The following is a 19,153-nucleotide window of genomic DNA, read 5'->3' on the forward strand; positions in this document are numbered from 1 at the left end:
TGAAGTACTTTGTGGAGAAGCCCAGTGAGATGCTAAAAACATCTCAGGGCTGCGATCGCTTCTACCTGATTGACAGGCAGAGACGGTCGCAGGGCAGGAGGGGGCGTGCCAACGGCGTTAGAACGCCATTGGCGGGGCGTGGTCTGGACAACGCAGGCATGTCGGTACCATTGTGGGGGCGGGCCACAGCGGCTGCGTGAGCGTGACGTCACACGCAGCCGATGCGGCGGGTAGCTCCCTGCCAGCAGGAGTTGCGCAGGCAGGGAACTACTCGCCAGGTGCAAAAGCATCGCCGCTGTGCGATGCTTTTGCCCCCGTGCAGGGAAGGGGGGGCAGAGCCAGAGATGCTGGGCGTCCCCCCCGCATGTCTGAGGAAACTGATCTTAGATGTGCTAAATTTAGCACATCTACGATCAGATCCGAATTACCGCCTGAATTTGTTGTGTTGTGCTTTTGATTTCTCATACGTCCTAGAGGATGCTAGGGATGCTTCAAGAACCATGGGGTATAGACGGGATCCGCAGGAGACATGGGCACACTATAAGACTTTGGGTGTGAACTGGCTCCTCCCTCTATGCCCCTCCTCCAGACTCCAGTTAGATTCTGTGCCCAGTGAGACTGGATGCACACTGAGGAGCTCTCCAGAGTTTCTCAGAAAAAGACTTTTATTAGGTTTGTTATTTTCAGGGAGACCTGCTGGCAACAGGCTCCCTGCATCGTGGGACTGAGGGGAGAGAAGCAGACCTACTTCTTCTAAGTTCAAGGGCTCTGCTTCTTAGGCTACTGGACACCATTAGCTCCAGAGGGTTCGATCGCTTGGTACGCCTAGCTGCTTGTTCCCGGAGCCGCGCCGTCACCCCCCCTTGCAGAGCCAGAAGATTGAAGCCGGGTGAGTATGAGAAGCACAGAAGACTTCAGTGACGGCAGAAGACGGCGTTTGAGGGGCCGCGCTGCGCGCCATGCTCCCTCACAGATCACGGCACTGCAGGGCGCAGGGGGGGCGCCCTGGGCAGCATGGGGGACCTCAAAAAGCACTGGCATAGGACATAACAGTGCCCAGGCACTAGTTAAGGGACCCCCGCCAGTATAAAGATTTTTTGAGCGGGACTGAAGCGCGCCATGTAGTGGGCGGGGCTTAGCCCGCACAGCTCTGACCAGCGCCATTTTTCTCTTCACAGTAGGCTGCAGAGACGCTGGCCCTGACCTCCACACTGCTGTGCAAGTAACAGGGTGCAAAACGGGGGGGGCACAAGTGATTTGGTGATTCATTATATATGTAAAAAGCGCTAACAGGTCTGGGCAGTCTTGTGCCGACTTCAGTACCGGGATAGGCGCTGGGTGTGAGCTGGCAGAACTCTCTCTGTGTCTCTCTGGCAAGCTTTATTGTGGTTCTGTCTCCTATAGCCCCAGTGTGGTTGTGGCTGTCGGTACGTGTGTGTGTCGACATGTCTGAGACTGAATGCTCTTCCCAGGAGGAGGCTGGAGTGGGGACAGACAATTCTGTGAGAGTGGCAGTGTCGGCACCGCCGACGGATGATTGGGTGAATATGTTGAGTGTTTTAAACGCAAATGTGACTAAGTTGGCTAAGAGATTTGATAAATCTGAGTCTAAGAACCAGACATGGAGGAAATCCATGGAAGATGCTTTGTCACAGGCCCAGACCCCTTTGGGGTCACAGAAACGTGCATTTACCCAGATAGCAGATACAGATACCGACACGGACTCTGATTCCAGTGTCGACTATAGTGATGCCAGATTACATCCGAAACTGGCTAAGAATATTCAGTACATGATTATGGCGATAAAGGAAGTATTAAATATCACTGAGGACCCTGCTGTTCCTGATACAAGGGTCTGTATGTCTAAAGGAAAGAAACCTGAGGTAACGTTTCCTCCCTCTCATGAGCTGAACGCACTTTTTGAAAAAGCTTGGGAAAATCCTGACAAAAGGATACATGTTCCCAAAAGAATTCCAATGGCATATCCGTTCCCTGCTGGGGACAGGGAAAGGTGGGAGTCAATCCCCACGGTAGACAAAGCTTTATCGCGTCTTTCCAAAAAGGTGGCGCTCCCGTCCCCTGACATGGCAGCCCTAAAAGATCCTGCGGATCGTAATCCGGAAAATACACTAAAATCCATTTATGTCACTACGGGGGCGCTACTCAGGCCTGCCGTTGCTGCGGCATGGTTGAGTAGCGCTATTGAAAGGTGGGCAGATAACTTATCATCTGAGGTAGATACCCTAGACAGGGATAGTGTGCTTTTGACTCTGGGTCACATCAGGGACGCTGCAGCATATTTAAAAGAAGCTGTGAGGGATATTGGCCTTTTGGGATCAAGGGCCAATGCCATGGCAGTCTCAGCAAGGAGAGTGTTGTGGATTCATCAATGGAATGCTGACGCTGACTCTAAGAAGGCGATGGAGTCTCTACCGTTTAACGGTAGGGTCTTGTTTGGCGACGGCCTCACTGACCTGGTGTCTACGGCTACCGCGGGTAAGTCGTCATTTTTACCTTATGTTCCGGCGCAACAGAGAAAACGCACAACTATCAGATGCAGTCCTTTCGGCCCAATAAATTAAAAAAAGGACGAGGGTCCTCCTTCCTTGCTTCGAGAGGAAGGGGAAAAAGGTCACAGGCTGTGGCATGTTCCCAAGAGCAGAAGTCCTCTCCGGCTTCTACCAAATCCACCGCATGACGCTGGGGCTCCTCTGCGGGAGTCCGCACCGGTGGGGGCACGTCTCCGACTCTTCAGTCAGGTCTGGGTGCACTCGGACATGGATCCTTGGATATTGGAAATAGTAACCCAAGGGTACAAGTTAGAGTTTCAAGACGTGCCCCCTCACCGATTTTTCAAATCGGCCTTGCCAGCTTCTCTTCCAGAAAGGGAGATAGTAAAGTTGTGTCAAAATCACATGATTGTCACGGTACCCCCGTCTCAACAGAGGGAAGGCTTTTATTGAAGCCTGTTTGTGGTCCCGAAGCCGGATGGCTCAGTCAGACCGATTCTAAACCTAAAATCCCTCAATGTCTTTCTCAAAAAATTCAAGTTCAAGATGGAGTCTCTACGAGCAGTGATCTCCAGTCTGGAGGAGGGAGATTTTATGGTGTCGGTCGACATAAAAGATGTCTACTTACATGTCCCCATATATCCTCCACATCAGGCTTACCTGAGATTTGCTGTGCAGGATTGTCATTACCAGTTTCAGACGTTGCCGTTTGGGCTGTCCACGGCTCCGAGGATTTTCACCAAAGTAATGGTGGAAATGATGGTTCTCCTGCGCAAGCGGGATCACAATTATCCCGTACTTGGACGATCTCCTCATAAAGACGAGGTCCAAGGAACACTTGTTGAAGAATGTTGCCCTTTCACTGACGATTCTGCAACAACACGGTTGGCTCCTAAATTTGCCAAAATCACAGTTTGATCCAATGACACGGCTGTCGTTCCTGGGTATGATTCTGGATACAGAATTGCAGAGAGTTTTTCTTCCAGTGGAAAAGGCTCTGGAGATACAAAACATGGTAAAACAGATTCTGAAACCGGCAAAGGTGTCAGTTCTTCACTGCACTCGGTTGCTGGGGAAGATGGTGGCGGCCTACGAGGCCATTCCGTATGGCAGGTTCCATGCCAGGGTGTTTCAATGGAACCTGTTGGACCAGTGGTCCTGGTCTCACCTGGACATGCACCGGAAAATAACTCTATCTCCCAGGACCAGGATTTCCCTTCTGTGGTGGCTGCACAGTTCTCACCTTCTGGAGGGACGCAGGTTCGGGATTCAGGATTGGATCCTGGTGACCACAGATGCAAGCCTCCGAGGCTGGGGAGCAGTCACACAGGGAAGAACCTTTCAGGGAAAGTGGTCGAGCCAGGAAGCTTGTCTACACATAAACATTCTGGAATTAAGAGCCATCTACAACGGCATACTGCAAGCATAACATCTTCGAGGTCTGCCGGTCTTGATTCAGTCAGACAACGTGACAGCAGTGGCGTACATAAACCGCCAGGGCGGAACAAAGAGCAGAGCAGCAATGGCCGAAGCCACGAAGATTCTTCGCTGGGTGGAAAAACATGCCAGCGCTCTGTCAGTGGTCTTCATTCCAGGAGTGGACAACTGGGAAACAGACTTCCTCAGCAAACACGATCTCCATCCAGGAGAGTGGGGTCTTCATCAAGAGGTCTTTGCAGAAGTGACAAGTCGTTGGGGAGTTCCTCAAGTGGACATGATGGCGTCCCGCCTCAACAAGAAACTTCAGAGATATTGTTCCAGGTCGAGGGACCCTCAAGCGATAGCGGTGGACACCCTGGTGACACCGTGGGTGTTTCAGTCGGTCTATGTGTTCCCTCCACTTCCACTTATTCCAAAGGTGATAAAAATTGTAAGAAGAACAAGGGTTCAGGCGATCCTCATTGTTCCGTATTGGCCAAGAAGGGCCTGGTATCCAGATCTTCAGGAGTTGCTCATAGAAGATCCCTGGCCTCTTCCTCTTTGGGAGGACCTGCTACAACAGGGGCCGTGCCTGTATCAGGACTTACCGCGGCTGCTTTTGACGGCGTGGCGGTTGAACGCCAAATCCTAGCCCGAAAGGGTATTTCCAGTGAAGTCATTCCTACACTTCTTAAGGCTAGAAAAGAAGTAAGGGCAAAGCATTACCACCGTATTTGGAGAAAATGTGTGTCTTGGTATGAATCCAAGAAGGCTCCTACGGAAGAATTTCACATGGTGGCGTTTGCTCCATTTCCTACAAGCAGGTGTGATGCGGGCCTAAAGTTAGGCTCTATTAAAGTACAGATTTCGGCCTTGTCTATCTTTATCTTTATTTCAAAAAGAATTGGCCTCCCTTCCAGAAGTTCAGACCTTCGTAAAAGGCGTGCTGCACATCCAACCTCCCTTTGTGCCCCCAGTGGCACCATGGGACCTTAATGTGGTGTTGCAATTCTTGCAATCACATTGGTTTGAACCTTTGCGCAAGGTTGAGTTAAAATTCCTTACTTGGAAAGTGGTCATGTTGTTGGCCTTGGTGTCTGCAAGGCGAGTGTCTGGGTTGGCGGCTTTGTGTCACAAAAGCCCCTATTTGATTTTCCATGCTGATAGAGCGGAATTGAGAACTCGTCAGCAATTTCTGTTAACCAGCCAATTGTGGTGCCAGTGGCTACTGACGCCTTGGCGGAGTCAAAGTCTCTCGATGTGGTCAGAGTTTTGAAGATCTATGTCGCCAGAATGGCGCAGATTAGGAAAACAGAGGCTCTGTTTGTCCTGTGGGCTCCCAACAAGATTGGGGCTCCTGCTTCTAAGCAGACTATTGTGCGCTGGATTTGTAATACGATTCTGCAGGCTCATTCTACGGCAGGATTGCCGTTACCGAAATCGGTGAAAGCCCATTCTACCAGAAAGGTGGGCTCATCCTGGGCGGCTGCTGAGGGGTCTCGGCGTTACAACTTTGCCGAGCTGCTACTTGGTCGGGATCAAACATCTTTGCGAAGTTTTATACAAGTTCGATACCCTGGCTGAGGAGGACCTCTTGTTTGGTCAATCGGTGCTGCAGAGTCATACGCACTCTCCCGCCCGTTCTAGAGCTTTGGTATAAACCCCATGGTTCTTGAAGCATCCCCAGCATCCTCTAGGACGTATGAGAAAATAGAATTTTAATACCTACCGGTAAATCCTTTTCTCTTAGTCCGTAGAGGATGCGGGGCGCCTGTCCCAGTGCGGGCTGTATCTGCAGTTTGGTTATAGTTACGCTCATGTTGCGTTGAGTTCAGTCAGTCTGTGACTGTTGTTGGTCATGCCGTTGCATGCGTTGCTGTTGAATGCCATGTTGTACGGCGTGTTTGTGGTGTGAGCTGGTATGTATCTCACCTTAGTTTAAAATAATTAAATAAATCCTTTTCCTCGAAATGTCCAACTCCCTGGGCACAGTTCCTATAACTGGGGTCTGGAGGAGGGACATAGAGGTAGGAGCCAGTTCACACCCATTCAAATTCTTATAGTGCGCCCATGTCTCCTGGGGATCCCGTCTATACCCCATGGTTCTTGAAGCATCCCCAGCATGCTCTATGGACTAAGAGAAAAGGATTTACTGGTAGGTATTAAAATCCTATTTTTTCCACATGTTTTATGATTGGCAGCCATTATCACTGGTTGTGCCTATCACTTTAACCATAAACAATTTGGTTTGGTCCTGGACCACCAACCCAAGGCAACCGTGCAAGAGCCTCACGGCATCCCGGAGAGCCTAGGCACACAGTTAGGGAACCACTAGCCTTGGAGGTTAACCTTGAAACTTTCCTCTTATTTATTTTGATAAACTGTTATGAAATAATTGTTTTCCCTCCATAGTATTGCTGAAGCCCATCCTTCTCCATCATAGTCAATCAGTAGAATCCTCCCGCATCCTCTCGCGCCTTTACTACTGCAGGTCTATATGTTTCTCCTACAACCCATTTTCTCTGACGTCCTAGTGGATGCTGGGAACTCCGTAAGGACCATGGGGAATAGCGGCTCCGCAGGAGACTGGGCACAAAAGTAAAGCTTTAGGACTACCTGGTGTGCACTGGCTCCTCCCCCTATGACTCTCCTCCAAGCCTCAGTTAGATTTTTGTGCCCGGCCGAGAAGGGTGCACACTAGGGGCTCTCCTGAGCTTCTTAGTGAAAGTTTAGTTTTAGGTTTTTTATTTTCAGTGAGACCTGCTGGCAACAGGCTCACTGCATCGAGGGACTAAGGGGAGAAGAAGCGAACCTGCCTGCTTGCAGCCAGCTTGGGCTTCTTAGGCTACTGGACACCATTAGCTCCAGAGGGACCGAACACAGGCCCAGCCTCGGAGCTCGGTCCCAGAGCCGCGCTGCCGGCCCCCTTACAGAGCCAGAAGCAAGAAGAGGTCCGGAAAAATCGGCGGCAGAAGACATCAGTCTTCAACAAGGTAGCGCACAGCACTGCAGCTGTGCGCCATTGTTACTCAGGCACACTTCACACTTCGGTCACTGAGGGTGCAGGGCGCTAGGGGGGGGCGCCCTGAGCAGCAATGTAAACACCTTGGCTGGCATAAATACACCACATATAACCCCCAGGGCTATATGGATGTATTTTAACCCCTGCCAGAACTCACCAAAAAGCGGGAGAAAAGGCCGCCGAGAAGGGGGCGGAGCCTATCTCCTCAGCACACGGGCGCCATTTTCCATCACAGCTCCGCTGGAAGGACGTCTCCCTGACTCTCCCCTGCAGTCCTGCACTACAGAAAAGGGTAAAAAAGAGAGGGGGGCACTAATTTGGCGCAGTTTTAATACTATACTAACAGCAGCTATAAAGGGAAAAGCACATTTTATAGTGGTATTCCTGTCTATATATATATATATATATATATATATATATAGCGCTCTGGTGTGTGCTGGCATACTCTCCCTCTGTCTCCCCAAAGGGCTAGTGGGGTCCTGTCCTCTATCAGAGCATTCCCTGTGTGTGTGCGGTGTGTCGGTACGATTGTGTCGACATGTTTGAGGAGGAAAATGAGATGGAGGCGGAGCAATTGCCTATTATAGAGTTGTCACCCCCTAGGGAGTCGACACCAGAGTGGATGAGCTTATGGAAGGAATTGCGTGACAGTGTCAGCTCTTTACGACAGACAGTTGACGACATGAGACAGCCGGCTACTCAGCTTGTGCCTGTCCAGGGGTCTCAAACGCCATCAGGGGCTTTAAAACGCCCGTTACCTCAAATGGCAGACACAGACACGGATACTGACTCCAGTGTCGATGATGAGGAGACAAACGTGACTTCCACTAGGGCCACTTGTTACATGATTGAAGCAATGAAAAATGTATTGCATATCTCTGATAATACAAGTACCACTAAAAAGGGTATTATGTTTGGTGAGAAAAAACTGCCTGTAGTTTTTCCTGTATCCGAGGAATTAAATGAAGTGTGTGATGAGGCGTGGGTTTCCCCCGATAAAAAACTGATAATTCCTAAAAGGTTATTGGCATCGTACCCTTTCCCGCCAGAGGATAGGGCACGTTGGGAAACACCCCCTAGGGTGGATAAAGCGCTCACACGCTTGTCTAAACAGGTAGCACTACCCTCTCCTGATACGGCCGCCCTAAAGGAACCTGCCGATAGAAAGCTGGAGAATATCCTAAAATGTATATACACTCACACGGGTGTTATACTGCGACCAGCAATCGCCTCAGCCTGGATGTGCAGTGCGGGCCTGGCGTGGTCGGATTCCCTGACTGAAAATATTGATACCCTAGATAGGGACAGTATATTACGGACTATAGAGCATTTGAAGGATGCATTTCTATATATGCGTGATGCACAGAGGGATATTTGCCGACTGGCATCAAGAGTTAGCGCGCTGTCCATTTCTGCAAGAAGAGGTTTATGGACGCGGCAGTGGTCAGGTGATGCGGATTCTAAAAGGCACATGGACGTATTGCCTTATCAGGGGGAGGAGTTATTTGGGGTAGGTCTATCAGACCTGGTAGCCACGGCAACTGCTGGAAAATCCACATTTTTACCCCAGGTAGCTTCTCAACCTAAGAAGACGCCGTATTATCAGGCGCAGTCCTTTCGGCCCCATAAGGGCAAGCGGGCAAAAGGCGCCTCATTTCTGCCCCGTGGCAGAGGGAGAGGAAAAAGGCTGCAACAAACAGCCAGTTCCCAGGAACAAAAGCCCTCTCCCGCCTCCGCAAAGTCCTCAGCATGACGCTGGGGCTTTACAAGCGGACTCAGGCACGGTGGGGGCCCGTCTCAAGAAGTTCAGGGCGCAGTGGGCCCACTCGCAAGTGGATCCCTGGATCCTTCAGGTGGTATCTCAGGGGTACAAATTGGAATTCGACACGTCTCCCCCTCGCCGTTTTCTAAAGTCTGCTTTACCGACGTCTCCCTCAGACAGGGAGGCAGTATTGGAAGCCATTCACAAGCTATATTCCCAGCAGGTGATAATCAAGGTACCCCTCCTACAACAGGGAAAGGGGTACTATTCCACACTATTTGTGGTACCGAAGCCGGACGGCTCGGTGAGACCAATTTTAAACCTAAAATCCTTGAACACTTACATACAAAGGTTCAAATTCAAGATGGAGTCACTCAGAGCAGTGATTGCAAACCTGGAAGAAGGGGACTATATGGTGTCTCTGGACATCAAAGATGCTTACCTACATGTCCCAATTTACCCTTCTCACCAAGGGTACCTCAGGTTTGTGGTACAGAACTGTCACTATCAGTTTCAGACGCTGCCGTTTGGATTGTCCACGGCAACCCGGGTCTTTACCAAGGTAATGGCCAAAATGATGATACTCCTTCGAAGGAAGGGAGTTTTAGTTATCCCTTACTTGGACGATCTCCTGATAAGGGCAAGATCCAGGGAACAGTTGGAAGTCGGAGTAGCACTATCTCAGATAGTGCTGCGCCAGCACGGTTGGATTCTCAATATTCCAAAATCGCAGCTGATCCCGACGACACGACTTCTATTCCTAGGGATGATCCTGGACACAGTCCAGAAAAAGGTGTTTCTCCCGGAGGAGAAAGCCAGGGAGTTATCCGAACTAGACAGAAATCTCCTAAAACCAGGCCAAGTCTCAGTGCATCAATGCACAAGGGTCCTGGGAAAGATGGTGGCTTCTTACGAAACAATCCCATTCGGCAGATTCCACGCAAGAACCTTCCAGTGGGATCTGCTAGACAAATGGTCCGGGTCGCATCTTCAGATGCATCAGCGGATAATCTTGTCACCAAGGACAAGGGTGTCTCTCCTGTGGTGGTTGCAGAGTGCTCATCTTCTAGAGGGCCGCAGATTCGGCATTCAGGACTGGGTCCTGGTGACCACGGATGCCAGCCTGAGAGGCTGGGGAGCAGTCACACAGGGAAGAAATTTCCAGGGCTTGTGGTCAAGCCTGGAGACATCACTTCACATAAATATCCTGGAGCTAAGGGCCATCTACAATGCTCTAAGCCTAGCAAGACCTCTGCTTCAAGGTCAGCCGGTGCTGATCCAGTCAGACAACATCACGGCAGTCGCCCACGTAAACAGACAGGGCGGCACAAGAAGCAGGAGGGCAATGACAGAAGTTGCAAGGATTCTTCGCTGGGCGGAAAATCATGTGATAGCACTGTCAGCAGTGTTCATTCCGGGAGTGGACAACTGGGAAGCAGACTTCCTCAGCAGACAAAAACCAAAGGTGGACATGATGGCGTCCCGCCTCAACAAAAAACTAGACAGGTATTGCGCCAGGTCAAGGGACCCTCAGGCAATAGCTGTGGACGCTCTGGTAACACCGTGGGTGTACCAGTCAGTGTATGTGTTCCCTCCTCTGCCTCTCATACCCAAGGTACTGAGAATCATAAGAAGGAGAGGAGTAAGGACTATACTCGTGGCTCCGGATTGGCCAAGAAGGACTTGGTACCCGGAACTTCAAGAGATGCTCACAGAGGACCCGTGGCCTCTACCTCTAAGAAGGGACCTGCTCCAGCAGGGACCCTGTCTGTTCCAAGACTTACCGCGGCTGCGTTTGACGGCATGGCGGTTGAACGCCAGATCCTGAAGGAAAAAGGCATTCCGGATGAAGTCATCCCTACCCTGATCAAAGCCAGGAAGGATGTAACCGTACAGCATTATCACCGTATTTGGCGTAAATATGTTGCGTGGTGCGAGGCCAGGAAGGCCCCTACAGAGGAATTTCAACTGGGTCGTTTCCTGCATTTCCTGCAAACAGGACTGTCTATGGGCCTAAAATTAGGGTCCATTAAGGTTCAAATTTCGGCCCTGTCGATTTTCTTCCAGAAAGAACTGGCTTCAGTTCCTGAAGTTCAGACGTTTGTCAAGGGGGTACTGCATATACAGCCTCCTTTTGTGCCTCCAGTGGCACCTTGGGATCTCAATGTAGTTTTGGGGTTCCTAAAATCACATTGGTTTGAACCACTCACCACTGTGGACTTAAAATATCTCACATGGAAAGTGGTAATGCTGTTGGCCCTGGCTTCAGCCAGGCGTGTCTCAGAATTGGCGGCTTTATCCTATAAAAGCCCTTACCTAATTTTTCATACGGACAGGGCAGAATTGAGGACTCGTCCTCAATTTCTCCCTAAGGTGGTTTCAGCGTTTCACTTGAACCAGCCTATTGTGGTACCTGCGACTACTAGGGACTTGGAGGACTCCAAGTTGCTGGACGTAGTCAGGGCCCTGAAAATATATGTTTCCAGGACGGCTGGAGTCAGAAAATCTGACTCGCTGTTTATCCTGTATGCACCCAACAAGCTGGGTGCTCCTGCTTCTAAGCAGACTATTGCTCGTTGGATTTGTAGTACAATTCAGCTTGCACATTCTGTGGCAGGCCTGCCACAGCCAAAATCGGTAAAAGCCCATTCCACAAGGAAGGTGGGCTCATCTTGGGCGGCTGCCCGAGGGGTCTCGGCTTTACAACTTTGCCGAGCAGCTACTTGGTCAGGGGCAAACACGTTTGCTAAATTCTACAAATTTGATACCCTGGCTGAGGAGGACCTGGAGTTCTCTCATTCGGTGCTGCAGAGTCATCCGCACTCTCCCGCCCGTTTGGGAGCTTTGGTATAATCCCCATGGTCCTTACGGAGTTCCCAGCATCCACTAGGACGTCAGAGAAAATAAGAATTTACTTACCGATAATTCTATTTCTCGTAGTCCGTAGTGGATGCTGGGCGCCCATCCTAAGTGCGGATTGTCTGCAATACTTGTACATAGTTATTGTTACAAAAATCGGGTTATTATTGTTGTGAGCCATCTTTTCAGAGGCTCCTCTGTTATCATGCTGTTAACTGGGTTCAGATCACAGGTTATACGGTGTGATTGGTGTGGCTGGTATGAGTCTTACCCGGGATTCAAAATCCTTCCTTATTGTGTACGCTCGTCCGGGCACAGTATCCTAACTGAGGCTTGGAGGAGGGTCATAGGGGGAGGAGCCAGTGCACACCAGGTAGTCCTAAAGCTTTACTTTTGTGCCCAGTCTCCTGCGGAGCCGCTATTCCCCATGGTCCTTACGGAGTTCCCAGCATCCACTACGGACTACGAGAAATAGAATTATCGGTAAGTAAATTCTTATTTTTATCACCACTGCTGGCCTGATCCTTTTTACTTCCCAACATTTCTTTCAGCTGATGCTTGAGTTAAATCACCCAGCACCTCCCTACATATCATTCCTGATCTCTTCATGGGCTTCAATCCTAGCTTGTCCGCTGGAGGCAAATTGAGTTTACCCGATACATATGTATTTTCAATTCACACAGGACCACAAACGGTTATCAAAAGCCATGGGTTACAGCACAGATAGCCTACCAGACACCCCTTCCCTAAGAGTGCTATAATCTCCATTTACTTTAGGTCACTTTCCTCAGTCTCCAAGCCACATGTTATCACTCCTCTGCCAGTAGGGCAAGTACCAAGCTCAAATTCTTTACTTTTGGCAGGTCCGCAGAGTAGTAACGTCCATGAAATATCCAAGTGTTTGCACAATCCCAGACTAGTCTGACAGGAGTCTGAGCAAAGTAGAATTCAGGGCAGGGGCACGCGCTATAAGCATGGTCCAGTTTCCACAATGGTGCGGCTTCTGTGGTGAGGGGGGGCCTGAGTTTCAGACAACAATGTATTGTGTAATGGGGGCTGGCCACAGGGCTTGCGTCAAGACCACAGATTTCAGCATGTTGCAGGACGTCTTGCCGGATTCACTGGTCTATTCTTTAGGTAACTCCCAGGGCAGAGGTTCTCAAATACTGTCCTCAAGGCACCTCCAACGGTCCAGGTTTTAGGGTATATCCGTGGCTCAGCACAGTTGAATGAGTCAAATTCACTGAGGTGCTAATTAAGTCACCTGTAGCCAAGCATGGATATACCTAAAACCTAGACCGTTGCGGTGTCTTGAGGACCGCGTTTGAGGACCTCTGCCCTAGGGGGTATTGCCACAAATCAGTCTGTCTCCAGATACCTCAGTCAGGTATAATAAAACAAATTCACTGCAGCCAGCAAGTGTTCCTTCAGTGGTGTGGCATCAGGTAGCCCTTTGCTTCTACCTACACAATCATTCATAGCATTGGCCCCACAAGCTTTTAGGTTTGTCTAAGAACACAGAGAAATACGCTTGAATTAAATGTAGTTTAATTTGAAAAAGATTTCCAAGGCTTACAAGTAATAAAATGATTTAAACAAGTAGACATACAGGTTATTAGTTGTGCAGTTAGCTTCTATGAAAATAATAGGGAGGAAAAATAAGAAAAATCACAGTGTCACTTACAACGATGGGGAAATGTAATTTCTGTGTAGAAGAAGGTCACAAGAAGTTTCGTGGAAGTCAACGTGACATTGCCCTTCTCTGAAATGAACACCTTCTCACAGATTCCTTAGTCAGGCTGCACATTTTCCCAATAAACGCTTCCTTGTCTCTATATGCAGCAGAGTGGTGTTTTAGTTGCAGCACAGATTGACACCATATTCTTCTTCAGAAGTGAACCAGTGGACCCTGGGACATCTCCATAGCTAATTTCATAATCTCTTTGGAAGGTCTTATCTATTTCCATGCTAGGTTTCAGAAGGAGGTCTGTTTTTGGGGGGATTGAGGGACTCTCCTGGCAAATGCCTTAGAAACACTGGGGGGAGGGGGGGGGGGGGGATTCAGTCACATGCGGGAAGTGTTTAATTAGTGAGGATTACCCCACGCACGAGTCCCTGCAGTCAGACCAATCCTCACAGCTGTAAAGTCCACGTGAAAAAAAACACAGTCAGGGGCGAGGGGACCATTGATTCCAATCAGTGGGTTTCCGTTCATGAATCACAATATTTATTTCTTTTTTGGCGTGTGCGGAGCTTTTTGCCAGCAATTAGTCATGGGGTAATACACAATCGCACTTCATACAGGACACATTCTGGACACATGTTTTGAAAATCTTATAACTACTTCCAGACATGACCATGGTAGGTCTGAAGCTTCTAAAAAATTAAAAGTGTTGATGTTGCCTATAGCAACTAATTAGATTCTGTCTATCATTTTCTGGGATGCAACAGAGAAATGAGAGCTAGAATGTAGTTGTTATGGGCCTCATCACCACTTTTCATTTTTAGAAGCTTTAGTAAATCCATCCCTAGGTGTCTTTTTAGCTCAAGGGGCGAGATTCAAATGTATATCTGCCCAGCAGCCTCTAGATGGCGCCCGACGGAGCTATTCAAATGTAGCTCCGTTCTGGCGCAATCAGTCTACATTTCAGCTCGCACCTGCCGGTGGTGCCGAGCTGAAATGTGTGAAAAGTGATCCGTTTCGGGGGCCAAATGGCACTTTTCCCGATAGCGCCCATTAATTTAGTCAGGTTTAGCCATTTTACACAGCTAAACCCAACAATAATGGGCACGATCAGCGTTATAGGGGACATCAATTGAATATCTCACGCTGTGATGGGAGATCGGGGGTGATAACAATTACATTCCCCCCGAAGTGTTCTTACAGCTGACCGTCATTTGTGGATCCTCGTTTATCAGAGTGGCTCCTGGCGCATTGGTCCCCTACTAACCCCAGGCCAGGGGTGGGGAACCTAAGGCCCGCAAAGCAGTTTGTTCCGGCCCACCCTCTTGTGTGTCAACGAGAGACGCAGCTGCTCAGTCCGGCGGCGGCGTGTCTCAGCTGTCAGGGCAGGGAGGAGAATGCTGCTATATTCCGGCGGCAATGGCGGGTAGGATCTCAAACAAGCCGCCAGTTCGTGAGCCAATCAGAGCTCGCGGACCGGCAGCCAATCAGGAGCCGCTGCTGCCGGTCCTCGAGCTCTGATTGGCTCACGAACCAGGGACTGCTTTGAGATCCTACACGCCGCCGCCTGACATAGCCGCGCTGTCCTCCCTGCCCTGACAGCTAAGACAAGCCGCCGCCGGATGGGGCAGCAGTGGTGAGCAGCACAGTGGGGTGGGGGGCATTTGTGTATCTGGCACTTCACTGGCATATGTGTATCTGGCCCTGCACTGTTGGGGACATATGTGTATCATGTCACATTTTAATTGGCCACACCCATTTTTTTGGTGCGAAGGCGCGCGCACTCAGTACCTCTGAGGGGCATAACTACTGGTGGGCAGGGTAATTTTTAAGTTGATAATTTTTGTATGGCCCCTAGAGGATTTTATAAATATCCATATGGCCCTTGGTAGAAAAAAGGTTCCCCACCCCTGCCCCAGGTGGCTGTCTTCGTGGACATGTTAGAGCACAGGTCCTCAAACTCGGTCCTCAGGACCCCACACGGTTCATGTTTTGCAGGTCACCTGTAGATTTTTAAGATGTGACAGTTGGTGACACACAGTGCACCTGCCGGGTGACATGGAAAACGTGACTGTGTGGGGTCCTGAGGACCGAGTTTGAGAACCACTATGTTAGAGAATATAGCGGTATCTAAAGACCCAATCTGGGAACATTTAAGAACTAGGAAACCATCTTCAAACTACTGTACATATGTTGGCGTGTCATATAAATACAATACGTATATGCTTAAAGACCTAACAAAGTTTTTTTATTTCTTCTTTTCAGATTTACAGGATAATCCCATGACTGTACACCAATCTTCTCGTATGAAGACAGAATCGGTCTCAAGCGACGGAGGAAATCTTCAACGCACTGACATTTACTCACCCACAGATCATACGGATCATACCCCGTTCAGTACTCATATTATAGAGGAATCAGACTCGTGTGAAGAAGGAAATCTCACAGACACCAGCATTTACAGTATTCCTACAGATCATATACCATCTACAGCTACATATATTAAGAAGGAACCAGTCACACGTGAAAAAGTAAATCTTGCGGCCAGTTATGTATCTACAACCGCATATCATACACAGTCTACATCTACTAATATTAAGGTGGAATCAGTCTCGCGTGGAGAGCGGAATCTTAAAGACACAGACATATATACTCCCACAGATCCTACACATTCTAGATCTGCTCATATTATGGAGGAATTAGGCTCATGTAATGAAGAAAACCTCACAGACACTGGAGAAGAAAACCTTAAAGACACAGACATGTATATACCCACATATCGTACACAGTATACAGCTACTCATATTAAGGAGGAATCAGTGTCATGTGACGGAGGAAACCTCACAGACACTGATCATTATACTGCCACATATACACAGTATACACCTACTCGTATTATGGAGGAATCAGTCTCCTGTGACGGAGAAGACCTCGCACACACTGACGACTATATACCTACAGATCATACACAGTATTCACCTACTCATATAAATGACCCAGGGGATTCAATTGTATGCTTTAAATACGGAGATTTTTTCCCAACGAACTCCCCGCTTACTACACAAGAGAAATTCCACCAAGGGAAAAAGATGTATTCCTGTACGGAATGTGGCAAATATTTCAGCTGTAACTCACAACTCGCCATACATTTTAGAATTCATACAGGAGAGAAGCCGTATTCCTGTATGGAATGTAACAAGTGTTTCAGACACAAACCGCATCTCATTAGGCACCAGAAGGTTCACACTGGAGAGAAACCATATTCTTGCCCTGAATGTGGGAAATGCTTTGCTAGCAATTCAGATCGCGTTCGGCATCAGAAAATCCACACGGGGGCAAAACCATTTTACTGTCCCAACTGCAGGCGGTGTTTCACCCACCGGTCGGCCCTGGTTCACCACCAGTGCAGTCAGAAAGGAGAGAAGCCGTTTTCCTGCCCTGAATGCGGGAAACAGTTCAGTCAGAAAGCTTACCTCCATATACATAGCAGAATTCACACGGGAGAAAAGCCGTATGCCTGTTCTCTCTGTGGGAAGTCTTTTACCCAGAAGTCATCGCTCACAACGCATTATAAGACTCACAGAGTTTTATAATCATGTGGTGGAATGTGTAACATCTTCTAGGTGCTCGCTAAGGGCCTTAGGGGTCTACTTACTAAGCCTTGGATGGAGATAAAGTCGCTGGAGATAAAGTACCAGCCAATCGGCTCCTGTTATTTTTCAAACACAGTCTGTGTGCATAGCCGTTAGGAGCCGATTGGCTGGTACTTTATCTCCGTCCAAGGCTTAGTAAATAGACCCCTTACTGTGAGTTAGACGCATCTGCGGGAACGGGTGCATCTTCCGTTTTCATGCGCCAGAATAGCAAAAGGTGGTCTGCGCATGCACCACACTGCGCGTCCGAAGTCGCAACGGAGACCAACGTGAAATAGGTGTTTTTGGGCGGTGAGTATATAGATGGATGCAGCTGCTGTTTCTGATGGGATTGGCGTGGGTGTGGATGGACAGCTCCGGGCCATTCTGAGCCGTGCGTAAGGGGAAGGGACGTCTCTTTCTGGTGGATATCTTGCAAGTGCTGTTATTACTGATGGGGTCTGCATCTGCGAACGCTAAAACAGTGGGCAGGATAGGCTTGTACTTGTGTCTTAATTCTTCTGATTGTTGCATTAGCATATGAAAGTACAATGCCGGCCGTCGTGCGGAAAATCAGCCGCAGAAGCGTGTGACTCAGGATCAGGCCTTAAATGTAGACAACAAACCCTGAAAGTAATTGCATTGGGTTTTCCTTAATCAACACAGACTGCTAAATAAAAAGTTCTGCTCAGTTTTTATTATGTCTGTTTCAAAGTCTTTTATCTTACGTCCTAGAGGATGCTGGGGTCCACATTAGTACCATGGGGTATAGACGGGTCCACAAGGAGCCATTGGTACTATAAGAGTGTGGGCTGGCTCCTCCCTCTATGCCCCTCCTACCAGACTCAGTTTAGAAAATGTGCCCAGAGGAGCTGGTCACAGCTAGGGGAGCTCTATATAGTTTTTTATTTTATAGGGAGGCTACTGGCAACAGCCTCCCTGCTCTGTGGGACTAAGGGGGGGAGTAGTGTCCGTCCTGCGGGGTCTGAGCCACTATCTCCGCTGACAGGACACTGAGCTCCTGAGGGGATCGTACGTTCCCCGCCACGGGATCGCTCACCCCGGCAGCATGCCGCCACCCCCTTACTGAGCCAGAAGATCGGTGGCGAGTTAGTCACCGGCCCCCCTAGCAAGCGAGGAGCTGGTGTGAAGGTGGTGGCAACAGGGTATGGAGCACAGTACTAACTGCGCTCTGGGACTCAGCGGTACATAGTTCGGCGCTGTGAGGGGCGCCCTGAGCCAGCCCCTACACTGGTCACACAGCCTGGCGGGGTCCCGGGATCTCTGCCCGCATAAATCCTCAGGCCAGTATAATCCTATGAAGAGCGGGAAGACCGCGCCATTAAGGGGGTGAAGATTCTCCTGAGAGCGGACCCAGCAGCGTTCAGCGCCATTTTGCTGCCTGCAGAAACGCTGTCAGTGATGTGCAGTCCCTCCAGAGCAACTCCAGCTATCTCTCACGGTACCAGGGGGTTGTAGAAGAGGGGGGTGGGGGGGCTGTATAACCTATTAAAGTACACAGTCAGTGCTGGTTTATGGTCTCCCTTTACCTGGAAAGCGCTGTGTGTGGGTTGGCTCCAATCTCTGTGTCTCTCTTGCCATTCTTGGGGGTGAAATTCTGTCTGTACTCCCCTGTGTGTGTGTGTGGAGTGTCTGTCGTCTCCATTAGCTATGTCCAGGGACTCTGTGTCATATGCTGCAGAGGATATGTCCTCTCAGGATGATCCCATTCCATGTAATCAGGATTGCACTGTTTTAGCACAGATACCAGCAAGGGAGCCCGAATGGTTATCCTCTATCAAATCCATGATTTCTCAGATTTCTACTAGGGTTGCACAGAATGAATCTGCAACTCAGGTTTTACAGAACTCTATGGCAGTTTGGTCCGGTTCTGTTACCTCAGGGCCCCCCTCAAAAGGTTCCCATAAACGTGCTCTTGCACAGATTCTGCAGGATGACATGAATACCGACTCTGACACGGCAGACGGTGATGGGGATTTGCTTAGGGGGGCCGCATCTCTTGCTAAAGGGGTGCAGTTGATGATAAAGTCTATAAGGGATGTGTTGAATATTGCAGATACAACACCGGAGCAGGTTGAGGAGGCTTACTTCACTGACAATAAGAAAGCCTCGCTAACCTTCCCTGCATCCAAAGAATTAAATGCAATATTTGAGAAAAAAAAACAAAGAATCCCTAGCGCTTATATGATCAACTATCCTGCTCGTTTTTCACCTTGCATGCAAAAATTAATATTAATAATTATT

General features: G+C 49.2%; 1 protein-coding gene across 2 annotated transcripts in view; it reads left to right on the forward strand.

The window, feature by feature from the left end:
- LOC135054842 (oocyte zinc finger protein XlCOF7.1-like) overlaps positions 1-17,589 on the forward strand; it is a 47,462-nt gene extending 29,873 nt beyond the window's left edge. For both annotated transcript variants that reach the window (XM_063958235.1, XM_063958236.1), the window contains exon 5: positions 15,522-17,589. In XM_063958235.1, coding sequence (XP_063814305.1) covers positions 15,522-16,849 — 1,328 coding nt within the window. In that variant the 3' untranslated portion in view covers positions 16,850-17,589. The remainder of the gene's footprint in view (positions 1-15,521) is intronic.
- Positions 17,590-19,153: the final 1,564 nt, after the last annotated feature.

The sequence above is a fragment of the Pseudophryne corroboree genome, chromosome 3 (assembly GCF_028390025.1).
Source record: "Pseudophryne corroboree isolate aPseCor3 chromosome 3, aPseCor3.hap2, whole genome shotgun sequence".
In the NCBI taxonomy this organism is placed as follows: domain Eukaryota; kingdom Metazoa; phylum Chordata; class Amphibia; order Anura; family Myobatrachidae; genus Pseudophryne; species Pseudophryne corroboree.